The sequence below is a fragment of the Rhinatrema bivittatum genome, chromosome 2, assembly GCF_901001135.1.
Source record: "Rhinatrema bivittatum chromosome 2, aRhiBiv1.1, whole genome shotgun sequence".
In the NCBI taxonomy this organism is placed as follows: domain Eukaryota; kingdom Metazoa; phylum Chordata; class Amphibia; order Gymnophiona; family Rhinatrematidae; genus Rhinatrema; species Rhinatrema bivittatum.
This window is the reverse complement of record NC_042616.1, coordinates 805,175,895-805,200,439: the sequence shown is the minus strand read 5'-3', so window position 1 is coordinate 805,200,439 and position 24,545 is coordinate 805,175,895. Positions and strand designations below refer to the sequence as shown.

The window sequence follows — 24,545 nt, the reverse complement described above, 5'->3', positions numbered from 1 at the left end:
ATAGCTGAGAATATTCGGCCGGAAACGTTTATCCGGCTAACTTTCCAGTAGCAGATGAGGACGGGAACGGGCCGTGAACATCTTAAATTCTTTAGTACGAGATGAACGGGAACATTTAGAAATCCTCGAGAAAGAGGCAGGAGAGGGGGCAACAGATCGGCTCGGGCTTCGTCCCGCGGCTCTAACGAGCCAGCGGTCAGCAGACAAATTCCTGGAACGGTTTCGGCATCGCCAAGAGTGAAGTGCGAAGAGGAACCGCAGGTTAAGCGGTGCTGCTTCGCCTTTATCGCGAGGGTATATATAAGGAGCCTCCCTTGCCCCTCTCTAGTGCGAGGGCATCGGCTGAAGATGAGGACCGTCCTGCGCGCCCTGCTGGCCGCGGCGCTCTGCCTGCACGCCGGTAAGTGGGAGGCCGGGTCCTTCTTATAAATGCAAAACTTCTCCTCTCTCTCTCTCTCTCTTATTTATCATGATCCAATGCCTCTAAAGCTGTTGCAGCCTTTACGCATGTGAAAGGCGTCTCCTTTTATACCTCACACCTTTGTATTCATGTATTTAATAAACGGCAAAGCCAGCAGTGCCCCCCCCCCCCAAAAAAAACCCCCATGCTTCCCGTAAAATAACTTGGCGACTCATTCCTGGCTATGTGGCGTGCTAGCCTAAGCCCAGCGTGGGTCGCCCCCCCCCACCAACGAATACAAAGTGCAAGCTAGAAAAGCAGTCAGAAGCAGCAAAGGAGACTGCCGAGGACTTTGCTCGTAGTCCGTCGGGGCGGAGGAGGGGGGGAATCCCTGCCGTTGTACAACACTAAAACCTCTGCGGATATAGCAGGGTGGACGTCTAGTAGTAGTAGTGGTGGCAGCAGTGGGATACAAGAGGCCTGGGTTCTTGGCATTCCAGTCCCCGGGCCCGTGTTCAGAGCGGACGAGGCCTGCGGGATGAGTCCTTTACAAATCTCCTTTCCCATTCCTTCCTCCAGCCATGCAAACAGGAGGTACAGAGTCTGGGGGGAGGTTTTTGGGGGACCTCTCTCTGGATACTGGCCAGCAGGCATGCGGGCACCCCAGGCTCTTTGCCTCTCGGGCAGCCAATGCCCGTCGCCCCAGCCCCGGGCGATCAGAAGGATCATCGGGCCCATCCGCTCCCGGAGATGCTAGCCATGCTGCATGCACGGAGAAACCACCCAGGGCCGGAGCAGCCTGCCCCTTTTACCCCCCCCCCCCCGACAACCCCTGCCAGTCCGGCATGAGGAGGGCCCTTCACGCCAGCCAGCGGTGTTTGAATCAGGAAACACCTGAAGGGCACATGACGGGGAGAGAGAGAGAGAGCGCGCCCGGTGCCAACAGGTCCAACCTGGTAAGCAAACAGTGCCTTGTTTATCGAGGGACGGGGCATTTGCCAAAACAAACCCCGAGCAGGAATGTGACGTTGCGGGCAGTGCCGTTTCCCTGCTGCGGGCAGCACAGCCCCAGTCGGAGAGCGCTCGCCTAGGACTCCCCTGGTGACTCCCCTGACGACGACTCTGACGATGAGGAGGACCGTCCTGCTCGCCCTGCTGGCCGCGGCGCTCTGCCTGCACGCCGGTGAGTGGGGGGGGGGGGGGGGGGCGCACTCGGGCGATGCCCTTCAGGGGAGGGGGGGGGGGTCGCCTTTTCACCCCAGCCGCCTGGGAAAGGACTCTGCTGCCTTTCTGTCTTTAAACGTGCAAGCTCTTTGTTAGCCGTTCAGCCGCTAACCCGCCGGGGACAGCAGCGTTTTCGAAGATTGGAATAGACGCGCAGACCTGGGAGAGGTGGGGGAGACTCACAGATCCGGGAGCTGTGGCAGACAGCGGATGGCTGTGTATTTTGGCACTGGGAAAGCAGGAGAAAGCGGTATCCTGCTGGTGCCACCTCCAGACCCGCTGTAAGGGCTTTGTGTGTACCTGTGAGGGCTTTGTGTGTACCTGGCAAATGCCAGAATCCCCTGCATTGCCCCCCTGCGGGGTATTTGACGGTGGGGGTGATACTGGCGCCAGATGTCTAGGAGCCGACTCGTTTTCTAGACTATTTAAGATTGCCCTGATGCTTTCATATCTTTTACCAACCCTATGGACAGGGTATGTTTTGGGGTTTAGTTTTTTTTTTTTTTTGGAAAGGTGTGTAACAAAAGCAAACAAATAAATCATTAATTCTGGACATTCTGAGTGAAAAAGTCACATCCCAGGATCGACTGAACCTATGTGGTTGATACAGTGTATGTTCCTTTGGTAAATCAGCCTCTTGTCAGTGTTACTGGTGCAGCCAGTGCTCTTTTCATAAATCAGCTCCTTGTCAGTACTATTGGTACAGTGTATGTTCCTTTGATAAATCTGCTCCTTGTCAGTGTTATTGGTACAGTGTATGCTCCTTTGATAAATCTGCTCCTTGTCAGTGTTATTGGTACAGTGTATGCTCCTTTGATAAATCAGCTCCTTGTCAGTGTTATTGGTGCAGTATGTACTTCTTTGATAAATCAGCTCCTTGTCAGTGTTATTGGTGCAGTATGTACTTCTTTGATAAATCAGCTCCTTGTCAGTGTTATTGGTGCAGTATGTACTTCTTTGATAAATCAGCTCCTTGTCAGTGTTATTGGTGCAGTATGTACTTCTTTGATAAATCAGCTCCTTGTCAGTGTTATTGGTACAGTGTATGTTCCTTTGATAATTCAGCTCCTTGTCAGTGTTATTGGTGCAGTGTATGCTCCTTTGATAAATCAGCTCCTTGTCAGTGTTATTTGTGCAGTATGTACTTCTTTGCTAAAGCAGCTCCTTGTCAGTGTTATTGGTACAGTGTATGCTCCTTTGATAAATCATCTCCTTGTCAGTGTTATTGGTACAGTGTATGCTCCTTTGATAAATCAGCTCCTTGTCAGTGTTATTGGTACAGTGTGCATTCCTTTGATAAATCAGCTCCTTGTCAGTGTTATTGGTACAGTGTGCACTCCTTCGATAAATCAGCTCCTTGTCAGTGTTATTGGTACATTGTATGCTCCTTTGATAAATCAGCTCCTTGTCAGTGTTATTGGTACAGTGTGCACTCCTTTGATAAATCAGCTCCTTGTCAGTGTTATTGGTGCAGTGTATGCTCCTTTGATAAATCAGCTCCTTGTCAGTGTTATTGGTACAGTGTATGCTCCTTTGATAAATCAGCTCCTTGTCAGTGTTATTGATGATGTACTCCTTTGATAAATCAGCTCCTTGTCAGTGTTATTGGTACAGTATATGCTCCTTTGATAAATCAGCTCCTTGTCAGTGTTATTGGTACAGTGTATGCTCCTTTGATAAATCAGCTCCTTGTCAGTGTTATTGGTACAGTGTATGTTCCTTTGATAAATCAGCTCCTTGTCAGTGTTATTGATGATGTACTCCTTTGATAAATCAGCTCCTTGTCAGTGTTATTGGTACAGTATATGCTCCTTTGATAAATCAGCTCCTTGTCAGTGTTATTGGTACAGTGTATGCTCCTTTGATAAATCAGCTCCTTGTCAGTGTTATTGGTACAGTGTATGCTCCTTTGATAAATCAGCTCCTTGTCAGTGTTATTGGTACAGTGTATGCTCCTTTGATAAATCAGCTCCTTGTCAGTGTTATTGATGATGCACTCCTTTGATAAATCAGCTCCTTGTCAGTGTTATTGGTATTGCTATGATTGTGAACCCTTGAGCCGGCTAGAAGATGATGATGAAGCGCTGAGGGGAGGCCCACAGCGGAAGTCGTAGCCGGGAGGCGGATTGGAGCCAGGAGACCAACAGGAACTTCACCACTGGAAGCCCGAGGTCCCCCCGGGAGGAGCCCTTGGGGACCCGGGCCGCTTGGACTTAGGCGAGGCCTCCTGGAGAAGAGTGCAAAGAGAAGTCCACGTTGAGCCAGGTGGCAATGGAGCAAAACGTGGAGCGGACCAGCAGTCAGGGCAAGCGGCAGACAGCAGAAACAAGCCAGGGATCGAGACGAGCAGCGAAGCAGGAAACCAGATGACGTACCGAAGTCAGGAGCCAGGAGGACGAGCCAAGAGGAAGCAGGAACAAAAGCAAGCAAGGACGGAGCTGGAGACAGGAACAGGCTGGAAGGGAGCAGGAGTCAGGAACTAGCTGGATCAGGAATCAGGAACAAGCTGGATCAGGAACAAGCAGGATCAGGAACAAGCAACTTGAGAACTCCAGGGAGCGAACCTCGTTGCAAGGCAAAGCAGAGCTGGGCTGGGACTTCCTTAAATAGTCCCCAGCTGATGACGAGTCATTAGGGGCCAGGCCGAGGTTTCCCACCACGGCCCCTTTAAATCCTGCAGAGAGACGCGCACGTCTAAGGGGTGGAGCTAGGCAGGACGAGCAGCCAGCGTCCTCCTCGTGGGGAGGATGCCAAGAGAAGGCCCTGATGCGGCTGACTGTAAAGCGGAGCGGGCCGCAGGTGGGCGGGCCCGCCTCGAGATGAGGAAGAGGGAGTTAGTGGCCGACCGCGGCCCCGATTTATAACAGTACCCCCCCCCCTCTTTACGCCCCATCCCTGGGGGTCAAGGCTTAGTGGGATGAGCTCGATGAAATTGGAGCAGTAGAGACTTATCCAGAATGTTGGAAGTGGGTTCTCAAGTATTTTCTTCGGGCCCGAAACCCTCCCAAGAGATCAAGAATTCCCATCTGCGACGATAGAATCGAACGTCGACGGTCTTGCCTGCAGGAACCAAGTCAGTAGTTGATAACAACATTTTAGCAGGGTCCAAAATGTATTGTGGAAGCGCTGGTGTATCTTTGAGCTCTGTAGTCCGAGAAAGAGCATCTGCTCTAATATTCTTGGATGCTGGGTGGTATCGGAGGGTGAAGTTAAAGCGGCTAAAAAACAGCGACCAACGTGCTTGTCGTGGGTTAAGACGTTGAGCTTTACACAAATATTTGAGATTTTTGTGGTCGGTGTATAACTGTATACTACTATGGGGTGTTGAGCGCCCTCTAGCCACTGTCGCCATTCTTCAAACGCCATCTTGATGGCTAAGAGTTCCTTATCCCCTATGCCACCAGGGAAAACTTCCTTGAGAAGTAGGAGCATGGAAGGAGTGTATCGTTGCTGGAAATTTGATTAAGGATGGCACTCATGGCCAGGTCAGAGGCGTCTACCTCCACTACAAAGGGTCGCGAAGGATCCGGGTGCCGATGGCATGTGTCACGGAGAAAAGCTTGCTTCAAGTCTTCGAAGGCTTGAATGGCCTCTGGTGGCCAATCCTTGGCATTAGCTCCCTTTCTAGTCAGAGCCGTGTGTGGCGCTACAATAGCGGAGTAGTGAGGTATGAAATGACCATAAAAGTTTGCAAAGCCTAGGAAGCGCTGTAAGGCTTTAATTCCGGTTGGCCTAGGCCAGTCTTGGATAGCGGTCACCTTCTCGGGGGTCCATGTGAAATCCAATTGAGTATCCTAGAAATGGTAAGGATTCTCGTTCGGAGACACATTTCTCAGCTTTAGCAAAGAGGCGATTCTCATGGAGTCGTTGTAGTACCTTACGTACGTCTTGTCTGTGGGAAGATAGATCCTTGGAATATATGAGTACATCATCCAGGTACACAATGACCGACGATTGGAGCATGTCTCTGAGTACCTCATTCATGAGGTTTTGAAAAACCGCAGGGGCATTGCATAACCCAAAGGGCACGACCAAGTACTTGTAATGCCAATCCTGCGAGTTGAAAGCGGTTTTCCATTCATCGCCAGCCTTGATTCGAACTAAGTTGTATGCACTCCTTAAGTCCAGCTTAGTGAAGTCAGGAGCCAGGAGGACGAGCCAAGGGGAAGCAGGAACAGGAGCAGGCGAGGACGGAGCTGGAAACAGGAACAAGGCTGGAACGGAGCAGGAGTCAGGAACAAGCTGAAACAGGAACCAGGAACAAGCTGGAACAGGAACAAGCAATTTGAGAACTCCAGGGAGCAAATCTCGTTGCAAGGCAAAGCAGAGGTGGGCTGGGACTTCCTTAAATAGTCCCCAGCCGATGACGAGTCATTAGGGGCCGGGCTGAGGTTTCCCGCCACGGCCCCTTTAAATCCTGCAGAGAAACGCATGCATGCGTCTAGGGGTGGAGCCAGGCAGGATGAGCAGCCGGCGTCCTCCTCGTGGGGAGGACGCCGAGAGAAGGCCCCGATGCGGCCGACTGTAAAGCGGAGCGGGCCCGCCACGAGGTAATGAGGAGGGGGTTAGTGGCCGACCGTTGCCCTGATTTATAACAGGTACAGTGTGCACTCCTTCGATAAATCAGCTCCTTGTCAGTGTTATTGGTACAGTGTGCACTCCTTCGATAAATCAGCTCCTTGTCAGTGTTATTGGTACAGTGTGCACTCCTTTGCTAAAGCAGCTCCTTGTCAGTGTTATTGGTACAGTGTATGCTCCTTTGATAAATCAGCTCCTTGTCAGTGTTATTGGTACAGTGTATGCTCCTTTGATAAATCAGCTCCTTGTCAGTGTTATTGGTACAGTGTGCACTCCTTCGATAAATCAGCTCCTTGTCAGTGTTATTGGTACAGTGTATGCTCCTTTGATAAATCAGCTCCTTGTCAGTGTTATTGGTACAGTGTGCACTCCTTTGATAAATCAGCTCCTTGTCAGTGTTATTGGTACAGTGTGCACTCCTTCGATAAATCAGCTCCTTGTCAGTGTTATTGGTACATTGTATGCTCCTTTGATAAATCAGCTCCTTGTCAGTGTTATTGGTACAGTGTATGCTCCTTTGATAAATCAGCTCCTTGTCAGTGTTATTGGTACAGTGTATGCTCCTTTGATAAATCAGCTCCTTGTCAGTGTTATTGGTACAGTGTATGCTCCTTTGATAAATCAGCTCCTTGTCAGTGTTATTGGTACAGTGTGCACTCCTTTGATAAATCAGCTCCTTGTCAGTGTTATTGGTACAGTGTGCACTCCTTTGTAAAGCAGCCCCTTGTCAGTATTATCAGTGCAGTGTGTGCTCCTTTGATAACGCAGCCCCTTGTCAGTGTTAGTGGTGCAATATATGCTGCTTTAGTAAACTCGTTTCTTTTTAAGATTTTCCCTTATAGTTTTGCTGACCATAATCACTCATTAATTGGAGCAAATGTGTGGAGCTCTAGGAGCTATGGATGATAATCTGTTATAATTCTCCTGATAGTAAACGCAGAGATCGTGAGAGGGATTTATCCTTACAACGGCAGACCATTCTTGAAGGTAAAAAACCCCCCAAAAACTGCTTTTTTTGTACACCCTCTGACTTCATATCCTAGCGATATAAAGTCAGAGGAGCCTAAAATTTAAAAAAAATAAATAAAAATCTGCCCGCCGGTCAGGGGGTTAGAAAAATGGATGCTCAGTTTTACCAGTGTCCGTTTCCCTAACCCATGGCTGTCAGCAGTTTAAAAAACCGACGCTGGTAAAATAGAGCGTCGGTTGTCGGACCCGCTGACAGTCAGCTCTACCGCTAATAAGGCGCTAGGGTCGCGCTATTGTCCCTAGTGCCTCCCCTATTAGCGCGCCGCCTCATTTAAATAGAGAATCGCACACCCAGGAGAGGTGCCTGGGTGCGCGTTGGGTGAGCGGGCGCTCAGCACGGAGCGCCCGCTCTCCTGGGATTTTTACAGTATTGGCCTGTGAGCGAAAAAATGCTTTCTGCAATTTATTGTAAAAGTGCTGTCCATTAGCTTCATGGAGTGTTCCCTAGTCCTAGTGCTGGTTGGAAAGGCTAAATAACAGTTCCCCGTCTACCATCCAACACACTCATGATTTTTATATTCCCTATCACAGGTTACGCAACTCTGGTGCTCAGGTGCCTCCAGCCGGTCTGGTTTTCAGGATATCCACAATGAATATGCATGAGATATATTTGCATGCACTGCTCTGACGGCCATTTTGGAGCAGCGAGGGGGGGACTTTCAGCCTCCTGCTCTTAGCCCTGAGGGGGTGCGCGTGCGATGGTCTTCAAATGTGCGGTTTCAGCAGCGTTAGTGCAGACCACTCCTAATTTTACTATTTCCTCCTCGGCCGCAGTCTTGACCAGCAGGAGGAAGACAGAGATCAACGGGCTCGCCGATGTCCCTCCTGATACCAGCCTGCCAGTATTCCTATAACAGGCTAAACAGACTGTGGACATCCTTCATGCAACCAATCATCAAATTAACCCATTATAATGTTACTTTTTTTTTTAACCAGTTTACTTTCAAAAGAATAAGGAACCTCCTGAGTCAGACCGTGATATTATACGCTGCAGTGCAGTGGAATCCTAGTTTGGAGACTACCCCCCTCCATTGGGACAACTGGGTCTGGCCATGCCAAGGAGGAGGTGCCCTTAGGACTGGCAGAGTGCCAAGATGGCCACTGCTGCTATTATTGGTAGTTCCTGAATGCATAGCTGAGGGTAGGATGTGGCATGAAGGAGATGCTCCTCTGGCTCCCTGGGAGGCAAGGCTTCTCGTAGCTACCCAAGGACTCTATCTGGGAAAGGTGATCGAGGATGGGGGGGGGGGGGGGGGGGGGGGATAAGGGGGCCGGCCAAGTGGCTCAGTTCCCGGGTCAGGTCTTCAGCTCCTTGGGCTGATCAGGGCTGAGGTCGGATGCTGCAGAGTCAGGGTGGTGGGATGTCACAGCCGTTGCACAACGGTGACACTGCGAAGCCGATATCCTGTGCTATTCGTTCGGACTTAGCCGGATAAGTGGTGGGGGGGGTTTTTGAAACTTTCCACCGGCAGATCGCCCCCGAGTTGTTTGGCTTAAGTAGTTAAGCTGGTTACAACTTTTCTAGAAAGCCTGGAGGCATTCTGGGGGCGTTCTGTGATGGAGTTAAGTTAGCCAGATAAGTTATGTTATAAGTTATATTAACCGGACAACTTATCCGGCTAACTCTGGTCAGGCCAGATAAACTCATCAGGCTGTCTTTAAGAGAGCTGAGAATATTTAGTGGCGCTGCCGGGCCGTTGACTATCCCGAGAAAGTTAGCCAGATAAGTTTAGCTGCCTAACTTTGCTGGCCTTATGGGGGGGGGGGGGGGGGGTGGAAAACGGACCTCCTAGAGGCCAAACCTAGGACCCCTGATTGCAGGGTTCTTAAAGGAGCCCCTGGTGCATGGCCCTTGGTGGAGGGACTTTCATCTCAATGACTGGAGTGAGCAAGCTGGGAGGGGGTATAAAACGGGGACAGTGTCCCAGGGTAGTGACAAACGAAGTCCCGCAGCACGAAATCTCGGCTCTGGTTCCAAGCGAACCGGAAACCTAAAGAAACAGGGGGAAAACAGCACCCCCCTCCCAAAAACCCCCCCAAAAGAATAGTTATGGTACAAACCTAAGCTCCTTATCTACCTATCCATCTGGTTAGCTGAAAAATATGAACTGCTAATCCTGAGGGAAGGAGCAGTAAAGACAGAATCATACTGTTTGAAAGCAAAAGCAGATAAAAATGGTTTCGTTTTGGCACCCGAAAGCACAATTTCGGGGGTTTTTTTTGACTTGGCACTTTCCTCTTGCTCCTTCGGGCTACCTGTTCCCCCCTCTTCTGCATCCCCTCCCAACTTTACCCCCATCACTGCATCGATGGTGCTTGGCTGCACTGGGGCTCTTCCGTGAACCCTGCACTCATGGGCCCTAGATCCGGCCACCAGGTGTCGCCGTTGTGCGATGTCTATGACTTCCCTCCCCGACTGACCTGGGGAGAAGAGCTCAGGCCTAGGAAATCAAACCCAGATCCCTCCGCAGGGCAGAGCACAGGTCAATGAGCCACCGGGCCTGGCTTGGAACATTTTTTTTTTAAAGCCTTATCTGGAGCCACGGTAGATAGCTGCTGTAACCTGTGACTGCTTTTCAGGATTTGTTTCTGTGCTGAGCTGCTGCTAAATGACAGGGCTGGGTCATCACATAAACCCCCCTTCTCCTCTCTCATAGAGGACGATGTAATAACGCGGTAGCAATAAATGTGCGTTAAGATTTAGCACCCTTTTCTTTGCTACCAAAGCAATAAACGAATTATATGCAAATTGCTTGACAGTGGGGAAAAATAAAAATAAAAAAAAACAGTACTGTGAACAGTTGCAAGGTTACAAAGTGCGCTATGTTTCCTGCCACTGTTTTTAACAGCAGTGCTTAGAGGTGGAAGTTAATTTTAATACACACCACTAACCACTGAATTTAAAAAAAACCTGGAGGCTCTCTGGTGCAGCCTGGAATCCCTGAAACAGAGGGACCCTGCCCTGGGACCCCCCGAGACAGAGTGACTCTGCCTCAGGATCCACACGCTGGAGTCCTCCTGCCCTCAGACGCCCAACACAGAGGGACTCTGCCCCCAAAACCAGAGCGCGCATAACCACACCCACCCACTCCCGCCTACCCTACCACCTTTCCTGTACAATGCCTCTTCCTGTCTTCCCTGTGGGGGGGTTAAGCTGCGAGTGGGGGGGGGGGGGGGCTGAATTAGAGCGAAGATGGTGCGTGGGTAGATAAATGGGGTTTAGGTGGAGCGGGCGATTCCAGACCCAAATCTCCCACGTGCAGGGGTTCTGGACTCAGGTCTCCTGATTTGGATCATCCCGGCCTGGAGTTCCTAGGTCCGGGGGTAATCAGGTCTCCTGTGTCCAGAGACCCTAATTTGGGGATCCTGGGTCCAGAGGTCTCAATTTGGGGGATCCTGTGATTCTCTTGGACTTGGCGACCCAGGTCAATGAATGGCTGTTTTGTTTTTTTTTAAACTTCTGTTTACTTCCCATAGAAATAAATGAAAGTTAAAACTTTACTCCACCTTCAGGTACTAAAAAAATCAGCAGTAAAGGTGAAGTCAAAACGTGTGCTGAGTTTTAGTAATTCCATGTGCAGTTCATTTCCGTGCATTAGCATGGGCAGTGTTATTAGTAATGTATAACCAACTTTTTGGCATAGCAAAGTGGACTATATTCAGGTACTGTAGGTTATTTTCCTGCCCTCAGTGGATTTACAATCTAATTTGTATCTGATGCAATAGAGAGGGTAAAGTGACTTGCCCAAGGTCACGAGGAGCAAAAGTGGGATAGGAATCGTGGATCCCTGGTTTGTAGTTTGCTGCTTTAACCAGTAGGCCCCCACCTCCACTCAAATGAGAGTACTTTTTGTAGGTGCATGCTTTGGGTGCCCTAAAATTACATCCAGCAACGGAAGGCATCGTGCATGTAACGGGGGATGGGGTGGATTCCCCGCAGAGCCGGAGCAGCACATATTTCTGCAGTGAAAAGAATATCTGGGGCACGGACAGGCCGAGACGTTATCAATGTCACATTTTTTTTTTCTGTCTTGCAGTTTATTCTTTGAAGTGCTACACGTGTACTGCGCAGAACAGCAACAGCAATTGTCTTGTAGAAACCGATTGTTCAAATGATACGACAAGCTGCTTGACCATCGTGGGTCACCTGACAACGGGTAAGTTTTAATGGGACAAAGCCAGCATGGATTTAGCCAAGGGAAGTCTTGCCTCACCGATCTGCTACATTTTTTTTTTTTTTTTGAGGGTAGAAATAAACATGGGGGTAAAGGTGAGCCCGCTGATACAGTGCATCTGGATTTCCAGAAAGCATCCGGCAAAGTCCCTCATGAGATATTTCTTAGGAAATTAAAATGTCATGGGATAATTAGCAGTGTTCTTTTGTGGATTGGGAATGGGTTAAAGGATAGAAAACAGAGAGTAGGTCTAAACGGTTAATTTTCCCCCTGGAGACAGGTGAATAGTGGAGCGCCCCAGGGATCTGTTCTGGGACCGATGTTTTTTTTTTTTTTTTTTTAATTTATATTTTATTAAGATTTTCAATATAAATAACAATAGCAAAAAACAGTACCACACGAAGTGAAGTGAACACAGACAGTTTAACAAATATCAAAAAGGTGCTTCACCCCCAGGTGATCAACATCCAACCCCTAGTCAACCCCTCTCCCCCCACCCCTCCAGGAACCATCACATTTCCAAGACCCAAGGCATTGCTGTGAACAGCAATAGACTGTCCGTGCAAGTGTCTCAGTGGATTTAATCATTAAAACATCTTCAGTAAGTGTAGAGGTCGTTGTCGCTAGATGTTCCGGGAATTGAAGGAATATAATATCGTCCATAGTTCATGTTCCCACCGGGTATAATAGTTGACTATTTAAGAGAAGCAGCGTTCAAGGTGCGGGTTCATCTTTGAGGAAGTGCCACACTTTATAATGAGAAGCCAGTCGGTTATGTCCAAGTGCTGTTAAATAATCCAACCGCTGATAACCCTTTAATGTAACAACCACTTCATGGAGGTGCGGGAGGGTTACAGACTTCCAATATTTGGCAACATTAATGCGTGCTGCCAGTAAAGCAAAAGGACACAATTTGCGCTGACGTTGGGCAAGTCCATCAAGGGGTACATTTAAAAGAGCCTGCGCAGGCCCCCATTGAAAGTGATAACCCAGTAAGGACCATAGCCAATCAGCTGAAACCTGCCATAAAGTGACTATTTTTGGGCACTGCCACCATATATGGAAGTAAGTACCGGTTTCACCACAGTTCCTCCAACAACATGGAGATATAGAAGGGTAAGTTTTATGCAAACGTTCGGGATCAAAGTGCCATCTATATATCGATTTATAGCCATGTTCTTGTAATCTGGCTGAAATGATACCTCTACTAGCTCTCTGATAAATAGTATCCCATGTTTTGACCGGTAGTGATTCCCCCAGGTCTTGTTCCCATTTCAAAATATGTGGAGGCTTTGTATTCCCCCCCCAGGGCTCAGCAGCTGATATATTCTTGAAATTCCTTTAGTCAGAGAATCAGAGTTAATACAATAATTTTCAAAAAGAGATCTGCTCCCCCCCCCTCATTCTCCCCGAATTGCCGATAGCTGTGAGGAAATGGCGAATTTGTGCATAAGCCAGAAAAGTATTGTGATCAAGGTGATATTTGTCTGTGAGCTGTCGCCCCGGTAAGGTCTTCCCCCCCTTGAAAGAAATGACCCAGGGTAGTTAGGTCTGCATCATGCCAGGCTTGAAAGGTCCGTGACTGAAAGCCAGTAGCAAACTCCTTATTATATAGAATAGACGTCCGATAGTAATAAGGATAGTTCCCTACTAATCTGGACTTCCATCTATGCCAAATCTTCAATGTAGTCTGTAGGGACCAAGGAATATCCCTCACAGACTGCCATGTAGTTCGTGGCTGCCATGGCAGAGCTCCAATGGCCATGGAGCCCAATATAGATTGTTCAGTATTAACCCATTGTTTACCGGTATACCTTCTAGCCAAATCCAATATGGCCCTTAATTGTGAAGCGACATAATAGGCTTGCAGATCAGGAACCCCAAGTCCACCTTGGAGTCTGGGCTGAAATAAGATGCGGCGAGCCACTCTAGGGGTATGATTGAAGGGTATGATTGAAGGGATGGCTCCCGGACCCCCCGCTAGACCACCAGGTACATGTAAAAGGTTTTTGGGGGGGTCGGGAGGGTGGGATAAGCAAAGGGGTAATTTGTAAAGGGTCGGGGTGGGTTTTTTTTTTATCGGGCCATCGGCGCCATTTTTATCAGTGGTAGCCAAAATGGCCCCAATGGCCCGAGAGCGGGAGATCGCACCAGGACCCCCCCCCACTGGACCACCAGGTAATTTAACATTTTGGGGGGGTTCGGGAGGGTGGGGGAGGGTAAAAGATTGGTTTTAAAGGGTCGGGGTGGGTTTAGGGGTTGTTTTGGTGTGCCGGTTTTCCCGCCCTCCCCCTAAATAATTCCCGTACTCGATTTAACGATTTTTCACAATAAATCGAGGGAATTCCTATTGTATCGAGTCCCTTACCAATTAATGACGATTTTAAAATTATCGGACGATAATTTAAATCGTTAAAAAATGATTCACATCCCTAGAAAGGAATGGAGAATAAAACATCTCACACTCTCTGACAGCTCCACATTGGCTACCTGTACAATCCCGAATCGATTACTAAGTCCTAGCATTAATACATGGCACCATCCATTCAAACAACTCTGGTCTGGGAGGTGCAGCACTACAACCATACAAGCCAGAGAGATCATTAAGATCTCAAAACAAAGGATTACTAGCTGTGCCATCATTACAGAATACTCATCTAACATAAATAAGAGACCATGTGTTCTCCATAGCAGGCCCTATACTATGGAACTCTCTACCTGAGACATTACATCTGACTCCAGAAAGAAAGGAATTCAAATGTGAACTAAAAACATGGTTATTTAAAAACGCCTATAACCTAACTTAAAATGATGTGAGCACAGAGCAAGCACCTACAAGGACTAATTCATTAAGAACCTAACAATTGAACTAACTACCTCCTCACATCCCAACAACTTCCAAATAAATAAAACTGAAACATATCCTCATATCCCGGTACCTTGAGTTAGAACATCCCTGTAGATCTATATCACCCCTGATTACATTAGTCAATGTATGTGTTGATCTATAACATGTATGTTATATGATTGCATTAAATCAATGTATATGTCGGTTTATAATATGTATGTCATGTTGTAAACCATTGTGATCTTCATTTGGAACGACGGTATATAAAACGGCTAAATAAACAAATTAAATAGATTAAGGCCTGGATTCTCTAATCCGGCGTTAATGGGGGGTGAGGGGGCGAAACGGGGGGGGGGGGGGGAGGTCCTGCGATAGCCGGCAGCGATCGCACCAAATAACTACAGCATTAAAAAAGTTGCCGCTCCGACTCCTCCTCTTCCGGGGCCGACTCCGCCTCCAGCTAGCTATCGCACGCGAAAAACGTTAGAGAATGACCCCCCCTAAAACAGAGAATATTATAATGACTCATGGTTCGACCTCATGTCGAGTATTGTGTGCAGTTCTGGTCACCACACTTCAAAAAACATACAGCAGAATGAGAAAAGGTACAGAGAAGGGCAACCAAAATGATAAAGGGGATGGAATGATTCCCCTCTGGGGAAAATTAAAGAGGTTAGGACTCTTCAGCTTGGAGAAGAGACGGCTGAGGGGGGATATGATAAGAGGTCTATAAAATAATGATTGCAGTAGAATGAGTAAACATGAATCAATTGTTTACTCTTTCAAAAGGGGACACACAGAGAGGTTAATATTCAAAAGCCATTTAGATGAATAACTGAGTTTTGCGGCTAGAATTTAGCAACATAAGTTGGAGGCGATCTGTAGGCAGGCGAGAGGCAGTTCCAGGTGGTGCACAATTAGCCGCATAAGTTATGCAGCTGACTGTGGTCAGACTTTAGGGCTGTCCTAAAATTAGCTGGTCAGACAAAACCGGCTAAGTTTAAGATAACCGGGTATATTCAGCGGTGCAACTATGTGGCTGAATATACCTCGCTAGTTAGCTGGCTAACTAGCTGAGCCACATAGCGGCTGAACGTGGACTCCCAATGAATTCACCAGGTGATACATTTAAAATAATAAGAGAACATTTTTTTTTTTTACTCAACACATAATTCATCTCTGGAATTTATTGTCAGAGGATTTGGCGAAAGCTGTTAGTGTAGCTGCATTTAAAAATGGTTTGGACAAATTCCTGGAGGAAAAGTCCATTAATCATTATTAAGGTGGCGTTGTAGAAATCCACTGCCCATCCCTGGGATAAGCAGCCTGAAATCTATCTACCTCTTGGGATCCTGCCAGGTAGTTGTGACTTGGATTGGCCACTGTTGGATACACGGCTTTGTGGACCCTTGGTTCTTATGTTAAGTTTCACCATATTCTCTTCAGGGACAAGGAAAACTTTCTTTCTATTATGATCACACTGCACATAATCTTCACAGTTTAACTACACCGAGAGAGGAGGAGGAACCATCTGGTGGTTAAAGCATTAATGTAGAAATCAGGAGAAATCCTGGGAGACAGTATTACATCTGTGACTAATAAAGTGTGTGACTTGGGGTACATTTTCAAAGGCTTAGGGGCCCACACAATAAAACTTGTGCTAAAAAGCTTTAACCATGCAGCCTGGTAAAATTTAAAGTGCATGTTAAAACAAGGCTTAACATGCTAGGAAAACCTTTTTTTTTTAATTGAGAACATGGTAAAACTTGTGCTCAGGAGCACTAACACGGTTGTTAACACAACAAATTGTAACCCCTGGTTTCCTCCACTGAATTCCAAAGGCACACTGGGGTTTAATTTATAAACCAAGTCCCATATTTTCATTAAACCGTAAATCATTCTGGATGGCCAAGCTGGGATTCTAACAAACTTTATTCACACTTCAAATAAAATTCTTTATAAACTTATGGTACAAGTCTTTACCACAAAATTACTTCATCTGAGCATATCAGTGACCGATAGCCTTTCAAATTGTTGAACCCTAAATACAGATCCTTTCCCAATCTGAGGTGCAATTTTGAAGTTTCCTCCCGAACTTGGACGTAATACTTTGGTAGCTAGATAATGTACTTCAATTCCCAATTTGTCAAACCTTACTTAAGATGTCTTAGATGGACCTCTTGCAGCTTCTCCAACCTCTTCCATTTCTTTGCTGGCACTTGGATCGCACCTCCCACCTCCTCTCCAGAATATCTGTGATGTTTCAAGTGCTTGGTACACCAGTCGGGTGCCGCCGTTCTATACCTCTCCCTTCTTCTTCCGAGACATTGGCGAATGTTCCTCAACTCCTTAAAACTTCTGCTATTGGTCAGGGCTCAATTCCTCTGGCAAGGGGAATTCACTTGCTAACAAAAAACAGGACCCGGTCTCAAAAAAATCCAAAGAAATAGAAGGACGGGTGGATAAAACGTCCTTCAAAAGAACGTCAAACGTAGGAAGTAATATTCTTTAACCCACAGGTGTGAAGAACCCAGACCTTGAGAACTAAGCTCTAAGGATTGTTCTTCAAGAGCGAAACTAAAAAACCCACAACTACGTCAGAGGCCCCTGCTTTTTATAGCAAGCGGCTTCAACCAATCCAGCAGCTCACATAGGGGAACTGAAAAGCAAAGAACCCACTTTCCTCTCCCTATCCAGTAGGGCTCTGAAGAAGTTTAAAATCTGCTTTAGGAGTGGGCCGAAATCCCCCTGTGCAAACCAGCCTAAGGAGAAATGGTTAATTAGTAAGGAGAATTTCATCTCCTCCCCCCCCCCCCACCCCCAGCCCTTGCATGAAAATTAAACACCCAATGGGCTGACAGAGTCATTCTCCCTCCCACAACCCCCCTGGAAGCTCAGCTGAGGGCCTAATGGCCTACTGGACCTCCCCCCCTTCTCTGCCTCCTTTCCAAAGCATCAGGTTTGATGGGAGCTGGAGAGAACCAATCCTCTCTCCTTCCCCGCTCTCAGCATTGTAAGATTGAACTTTCACCTTAAGCTAAGCTCCAGGAAGATGGTAGAGGGGGGGAGGGAGTTGGCCGGGGCTGATCTGTCTGGCCATTAGGCCATAGGGCTTCCAGCTGTACTCTGGGAGTGGCAGGAGGGGCATCAGGCTGCCAAGCCCTTGCCTGTAGATTTTGCCTGCGTTGGGGAGGTCGATTGGCAATCTGATGTTGGGGACCATGTGGATTGTGGGGAAAAATAGGGGATTTGGGGCCACCAGAACCTTCGTCTGAAAGAGGGAGACAGAAAAAAAAAAGGAAGGGCAGAAACATTTTCCCAGGTGACACAGCCGACAGGAGAGATTAGTCAGAGAGGTTGCTGGAGAGGGGACACGGCTACTACAATGCTAGAGCGAGCATTATAGGGAGCGCTTACTCAGCTGGTCAGACAGAGCTAGAGTTTGTGTTTTACGCGGTTCGTGAATGTACAACTGCAGTGAAAGAAATGTACTTTGTAACTGAAATGTCCCTGCTGAAAGGTAAGACTGCTGTGAGTGGGTTAGAAGCTGGTCCACTAAAAGCAAAAGCCTTTCCCCCCCACAGGGGAGATTGTAAAACTGGGGAAGCGTCGGAGGGGAACAGCCCCACAGAAATATTTTACTTATGCGCACAGCTCGTGTTTGAAGATCCAGGTAGGTCTGGGGAGGCTGAAAGGCGTGCAGGGCCTCTGTCGGCTAGGAGGCTTACTGACAGTTCACCCCCATTTCATCCTGGCGCCCAGTTTATCCACAGGAGGAGCAAAGCAACGTTTCCTGCCTGCGACATGCAGTCTCTGAAGACAGCGGCTCACTGCTCAGGCGGACGGGGGCCATGTGACCGTGCCCGGATTCTTCCAGAACTTTCCGTAGATTCTGAGCTGCAGCGGCCCCCGTGGTGCTTTGCCTGATTATGTTAGATTTTTTTTAAGGTGCTGGAGGCAAGGGATGGGGGGGTGTGTGTGTCCTTTTTTTTTGTTTGTAAAGTTTTATTTTACAGCCACTTAACCGGCTATGTTCTAATTTAGCCGGTTAAGATTAAAGGTAGCTCCACTACTCATTGATATCAGGCTGAGCTTAAGCCTGATATCAGTGACGTATCCGGAACGCCTCACTGTTACCCGGATAGGTTTAAGCTGGCCAATGACTAATCCGGATAGTGGTGGGATGTATGTAAGCACGCAGGACTTAGCCGGGCAAACCATTTTGAATACTGACCTGACTGTACCTACAGTACAGTCACTATTTATGTATTTATTTATTTTTAGCTTTTCTATACCGATCTTCTTGCATTGGATACAAATCAAACCCGTTTACAGTGAAACAAACAAATTCTTGCCTTAGAGCAATTACATGGAACAAAAAAACAAAAAACATTCAAAAAACAAAGCTTTGAGTAACATGGTATGAGAGTTAAATAATATCATAACAAAACCATAACAAAGCAAAAAGGTAAAAGTAGACTTAAGATTGCCCAAACAATTTGGACAGGTTGCAAAAAGGGGTGATCGGAACGATTGAGGTAGTGCAGGGAGCAAGAAAGAAAGAGGGAGACATGAAAAAGGCACTAGAAGTATGAAACAGTGCACCGGTGTCTGTAGAGTAATGATAATGTAACTGCGTTAAAGGAAACCCACGCTAAACTCTAACTCCAGGTTTAGCGCAGGTTGTGTTACCTTCAATGTAATAACAGTAAGTATTGGACCAGGAAGGGCGGACACAGACCATTTTTTCATTGCTTTTTTTTTTATGTTCATGTTTCTTTCATTACTGTGTTTTGCTGTTTGTTTTGTTTATGTTGTAACGCCTCCTCTGGACAATGTTTCCTCACCGAGGGAGGGGTGGGGGTGAGGTCAGATGAGAAATAATGAAAATTAAAAATCTTTGCTCCCACCCTACAGCAGATTTGGTTTCCCTTGAATGGTGGAAGGCGGTGTGACACAAGAACCCATCCCCCCACAAACACACACTCCATGCGCTGCTGAGTACCCCCCTAATCTTCAGTTCCCAGGCTGCACCAGTCCAGACGTTTTAGGGAGCTGCAGTACCTGCCAGGCAACCCCTAGATCCCAGCGCACCCACCCAATAGTTTTGCAGAGAAATAAACACCTTTTCCATGATAAATTCAAATTAGGTTAGCAGAGATATTAACGTGTATGGCACACTGAACCACAATTAATATGACAGAATAAACAGGAAAACTTAGATTTTAAAAAAACTATCTTTTTCTGAATATTGACAGAGACACTTGTCTGGTGTCACTCTATGATACGGTGCTTTATTACTGAGTTAAAAGCTGACGTAGCGCTTTCCTTAAAACCAGTGGGTAATGTACGCTACCCATCGGTTTTAATGTGCTTTACAGCGTGGACCCCCTGGTGAATTAAATTACGACCCACTTCTAGGTCTTTTTTTGTGACTCACCCACAGGCTGGAACCACAGCCTCGCTCTGCTGGGAATGAATACCTTTTCAAGAAAGGGCGCTTAACAAACATTTTGCTTTGTTGGACTTTATCACACGCTCAGTCCGTAAAGCTCCCAGCCACGTACAAATGTAAATAATGCATTATTTTGTTTGTTTGTTTAGGTTCTACAAACGACACTGCCATCACAAAACAATGTGCCACACAATGTACCAAAGGCCCTAGCACCATCGGAGACGTATCTGGCAACGTTACCACCTGTTGCACCACCGACCGGTGTAACTACAGCGGAGCAACCAGCGTGAAGATCAGCTTCCTGGCCCTGCTCCTCCCGGCGGGTTTCATCCTCTGCCTGCTGTGAGGGAGCAGAGGGACTGGGGTCCCCCCACCCCCCCCGCCGGGCTTCCTCTTATTCTGTGCCTGGGAGGTGAACCTCTGTTAAAGCAGGTCTCGATTATATATATTCAGGGTCAGAGGAGTCTCTTTTTCCTTTTCACTGAAGAAAGCAACACCTCTGAAAGTCTCTTCTTGGGGAATTTAAGCCGCCTTTTCTCTTCCTTGGATGTAGAATGTCAGATTATAGATATAGTCAAATCCAAATTATTTCAGATCTGTTACTTATTGTATAACACTTATCAACCTGCTAGAGAGGAACAACTGTGCTCTAATGAAGTTATAACCTGATTGGTGGGCCGAGTTCTCAAAAGCATTCGCATGCAGAAAATCCCGGTTTCGCGTGGGCAAATGGGCTTTTGAAAACCCGGCAGGGGGGGCTGGCGCTCGTGAAAGTGTGTGCGGAGGAGATTCCGGGTGGACTTCTGCACACCCTGGAAAGGGGGCAGAGTCCCGGGCGGGGAAGTCATTTATGCAGGCACATTTACACCCGCACCTTAGCAGATGTAATTGTGTGCACGCGCCGTGCTAAGGTATGCACGATCCCCTGAATTTTCAAAGTGAATTTAACGTACACAAATCTGCTTTGAAAATTCAGGCTGTTATAAAATTGGCCTCTGTATCATTAAGATTTACTAGTTTGTTGCCACTTTTTGCATAATAAGTTTAGCTCTTTATTTTAGTTCTATAAATGTTTCCTATTACTACATCATCCATTAATTGTCCAGCTTTTAAAGGCCTGGACTTGCTGACAGATGTAACTTTTTCACTATAGGTCGTGCCCATAAAATGTCTGTGAAGAGGCAGTCTATAGATGTGTAAAGTGTACAAGTCCATGAGAAGAAACTCATTTTAGATTGGAGGTATACAAGGATAAGTGATTTATCCCAACCAACAGCCAATCACATTTCATCCCAATCCTATCCAATTCTATTCTTGCCCTTTTGCACCCAATCCCATATCCTATTCCTCTCCCATTCCATATGAATCCCGTTTTACCCCATCTGCCATCTCTTCCCATGACATCCTACCCCCTATCTCCATCCTAACCCATGTCATTACTATCCCATCTTTTATCAAATTCTAACCAGTCCCATCACTCGTCTCCATTCTAGTCATAAGAATCTAAGAACATAAGATGTGCTCTGGTGGGTTTAAGTCAATGATCTGTTGATTCTAGCATCCCTTCTCCAAAAGTAGTCAATCGAGGTCACTTGGAAGAACTGCAGATCCCAGTGGAGAGATCCAATCTATGTAGCTTACTCCCAGATGCGAGAGATGGAGAATCACCTGCCCCATCCCATATATTCCATCCTTTATCCCATCCTATCCCATCTATTCAATTTCAATCCCATCAAGGGAGGTCATCTTGTCCTGTTTTCATGGAGGGACAGGGTGATAGATGCTTGAAATAACCTACCAGCAAAGGTAGTGGAAACCAAAACTGAGACAGGGTTTAAATCTTTTTTGGGAAAGATACAAAGGATAATGGTAAAGAAGATTGAAAAGCAACTGGCCAGGATAAGGAGAAATCTGGAATGATTGACTGCTGGAGGTGGAAAATGTCCTTAGCTAGAGCAGTTTAGGCAGGGACAGCTGGGGAGAGTGGGCTGGCCAAGGGGTCCTTATCGGCCAACATCTACTGTGCCACTCTGTTTGACATTTGTTCACAAGAAGTGTTGCTTTACTAGCAAAATCACAATTTTTAGCAAAATAAAAGGCATCCCCAGTACATTTGTAGCCATGGCAGGTTGCCATCTTTTCTAATAAGAGATGGTGTGTTTGTTTATATTAACATTTATCAGAAAATATGAATCAACAAATGTGATATTTGCTAGCAAAACCACTGTTTAATGAGAAAAGACATTAGTACAATTGAAGCATATCTAGACATGTCTATTAGCATTCTATTCCAGTGGTTCCTAGAATCTGATTTGTGCCTCTAATATATAATATTTTCTTTTATTTGATGTCTCTAAGTCTCATACCTGTAACTATAAGATCATATATGTTGGAATTGTTAATGATAATCTAAACTAATTCAAAGTAGGGATTCATTGTCAACCTTATGAAGAAACCGGAGGGGTTGAACCAGTTATATCGCTAGATTGCTTATGGATCCCTTACTTCTTACCTTTAAAAAAAATTAAGATAAGAAATCAATCAGAAATATGAAATTCTCAGGCGCTTTAGGTAGCAGCAGTGTACGAGGGAACGGATCTCATTCTGGTCAGGGCTGACAGAAGAGCTGAATTGCATTTTGTGATCTCTCATTAACCCGGAGATGCTGAGACTCTTACTCTACAGAGTAGATAATTAAAAGGTTGCAGATTTCTGGAATCTGTGGGACCTGCGGCCACCCAGAAGAAATTCTGCTGGTTTATATGACTTGCGGAATCTGCACTAGTTTAGAGGTTTGCTCAGTATATTATAAGACATTTCTGTCACTACTAAATGACTTCTCGAGTATCAAAAAGTCATTAAACGAAAATACGATGGCAGAAAAGTACCGTATGGCCCATCTAGTCTGCCCATCCGCCCAACTGAAATCTCTCTCGGGTTTCTGAAAGATGATAAATCTAATTATGTCCTGCTGCCTAGAAATGTAAATAGCTTATCATTCACTGATATGCTATAGAGGGCGCCGAAACATAAGATGTATCTATCCATGTATTGTCTAATGTCTAATGGTTATGTGGAAGATCCATGTATTGTCTAATCATTATGTGGAAGCAAGCAAACCAGTCTAGTGATTACAGGAAAAGGTCTGTATCAGTTTCCCCTTTCCACTGACGACATCTGAAGAAGGAACCCGTTTGGTCTGCAAAGCTCATGCACTGCAATGTCTTTTTGGTTGAACCTATCTGAGGTATCACAGCCCGCAGAGACTCTGGTTCCTCCGCAGCTACCCCAGAACTGCAGCGCCATGTACAGTTGTAAGGAAGGAAAGGTGTGGAGATCTGCATCTCTGTGGGAAACGGCAGAAAGAGCCGTTCTTCCAAAAACTTCAAGCTAAAGAAACGATGGCATCACCAGTATAAAACGGTACAGTCTGATGGGGGACACTGTGGGTTCTATCTAGATTAGGCTCTGTATTCGCTGTCTGTTGCCTTGATTTCTTTGAATCATTTATAGACTCTGAAAAGGGCCTGAGAAATAAACATGTTAATTGTATTTCATTTTCTTATGTCTACGCCTGGCAAATTTCTCTTAATAGAACAAAGGCACCACACAGTTGCAGAAGCAGCAGGGTCACTGACCCTTCACCCTTGCTGAATGCCTCCCCACTCGTCTTTCCTGGATAGTTATCCTCTCTTATTCTGAAGTAGTCAGCATCTTCCTCCTCATTGATAGGAAAACTGGTCCATTCCATGTATGAGGTTGCATATTCCTGTTTGTAAAGCCACAAAACCATCCTCGTTATGGAATCAGCCGGTTGGAAGGGCAGCCATTGCTCGGTTGAGTCGTGTGCGAAATTAAGCCTCCTGTCCTATCAGCTGCCCGCATTCCCTTCTCAAATCGGGGCTGTCAGAGAGAAGTATACTGAAGTGTGAGGTACCCGATGTTCTAGACTCAATTCTTGTCTCATGCTATGTATTTTTTAGAGTTGGGTGCACGTTTTTAATAATTTGAAGCCCTTTGGTTTGTCAGGGACGGAATTCAGGTGCTCTGAGGGTGATCAGGAATGAATGAAATGACAGCAATGTATCCTAAGAATGACACACATCATGGATCAGGATGAAGTGCCATGTGGATGCCAAACTCTCCCAACCTTCTGATCACGCTCATCCCAATCTCCACTTCCGAAACAGCTTCTCAGAGGAGAAGGCTGTACAAAACCACTCACTGTTTGCTAGGAAAATTAGGATCTGGGAAGGAGCCAGACAGGCAAGGGCAATCAGTGCTGAGAAATGAACATGAAGAAATGTGTGCGTGTGTGTGTACATCAGGCCCGGCATGACTGGGTGTGCATTCCATGAGTTTGCAAGGAGCGGCACACCCGGGGAGGCAGCAAGCCGGTGACAGCAGAAGCCACGGGCTGCTGGTGGCCCGCAGCCTTCCCTGCTGCTGTACAGCCCACTGGTCTTCCTGCTTGGGGGGAGAGGGAGCGGAAGCTGTGCACGGGCAGGCATGCAGGTGCAACATACAGGCTCTCACGGGCACAACACACACATAATGTATCTGCGAGGGTGAGGGAGAGGCAGCCTGGGTATGTTAGAGAGAGGGAGTGTATGAGAGAATGAATGTGTTACTGTGCAAGTGTGTGCGGCCCTACCTCCCCCAATCCATGACAGTCTCAGGGTGACTGGAAATCAGATCCCAGGTATGGAAAGCAGATTTTAAAATCCTTATTACTTTTAATTATTGGGTGTAATGTGATGATTCTGCTCTTTTGACATATATATATATATATTTTTGGTGGGGGAGGGGAATAGAACCTTTTTTTATTGGATTTTT

The 24,545-nt window shown here is 46.7% G+C and overlaps 1 protein-coding gene across 2 annotated transcripts; it reads left to right on the top strand.

The window, feature by feature from the left end:
* Positions 1-250: 250 nt before the first annotated feature.
* On the top strand, positions 251-23,266 carry LOC115085772 (lymphocyte antigen 6E-like). 2 transcript variants are annotated; one of them, XM_029592162.1, is made up of 3 exons: positions 251-400; positions 11,269-11,388; positions 19,859-23,266. In XM_029592162.1, the coding sequence occupies exons 1-3, from the start codon at positions 349-351 to the stop codon at positions 20,053-20,055; spliced, it is 369 nt and encodes a 122-aa protein (XP_029448022.1). In that variant the 5' UTR covers positions 251-348; the 3' UTR covers positions 20,056-23,266. The 2 variants fall into 2 exon arrangements, with proteins under 2 accessions (XP_029448022.1, XP_029448021.1); XM_029592161.1 differs by lacking the exon at positions 251-400 and adding an exon at positions 1,399-1,583.
* The last annotated feature ends 1,279 nt before the right edge of the window (positions 23,267-24,545 follow it).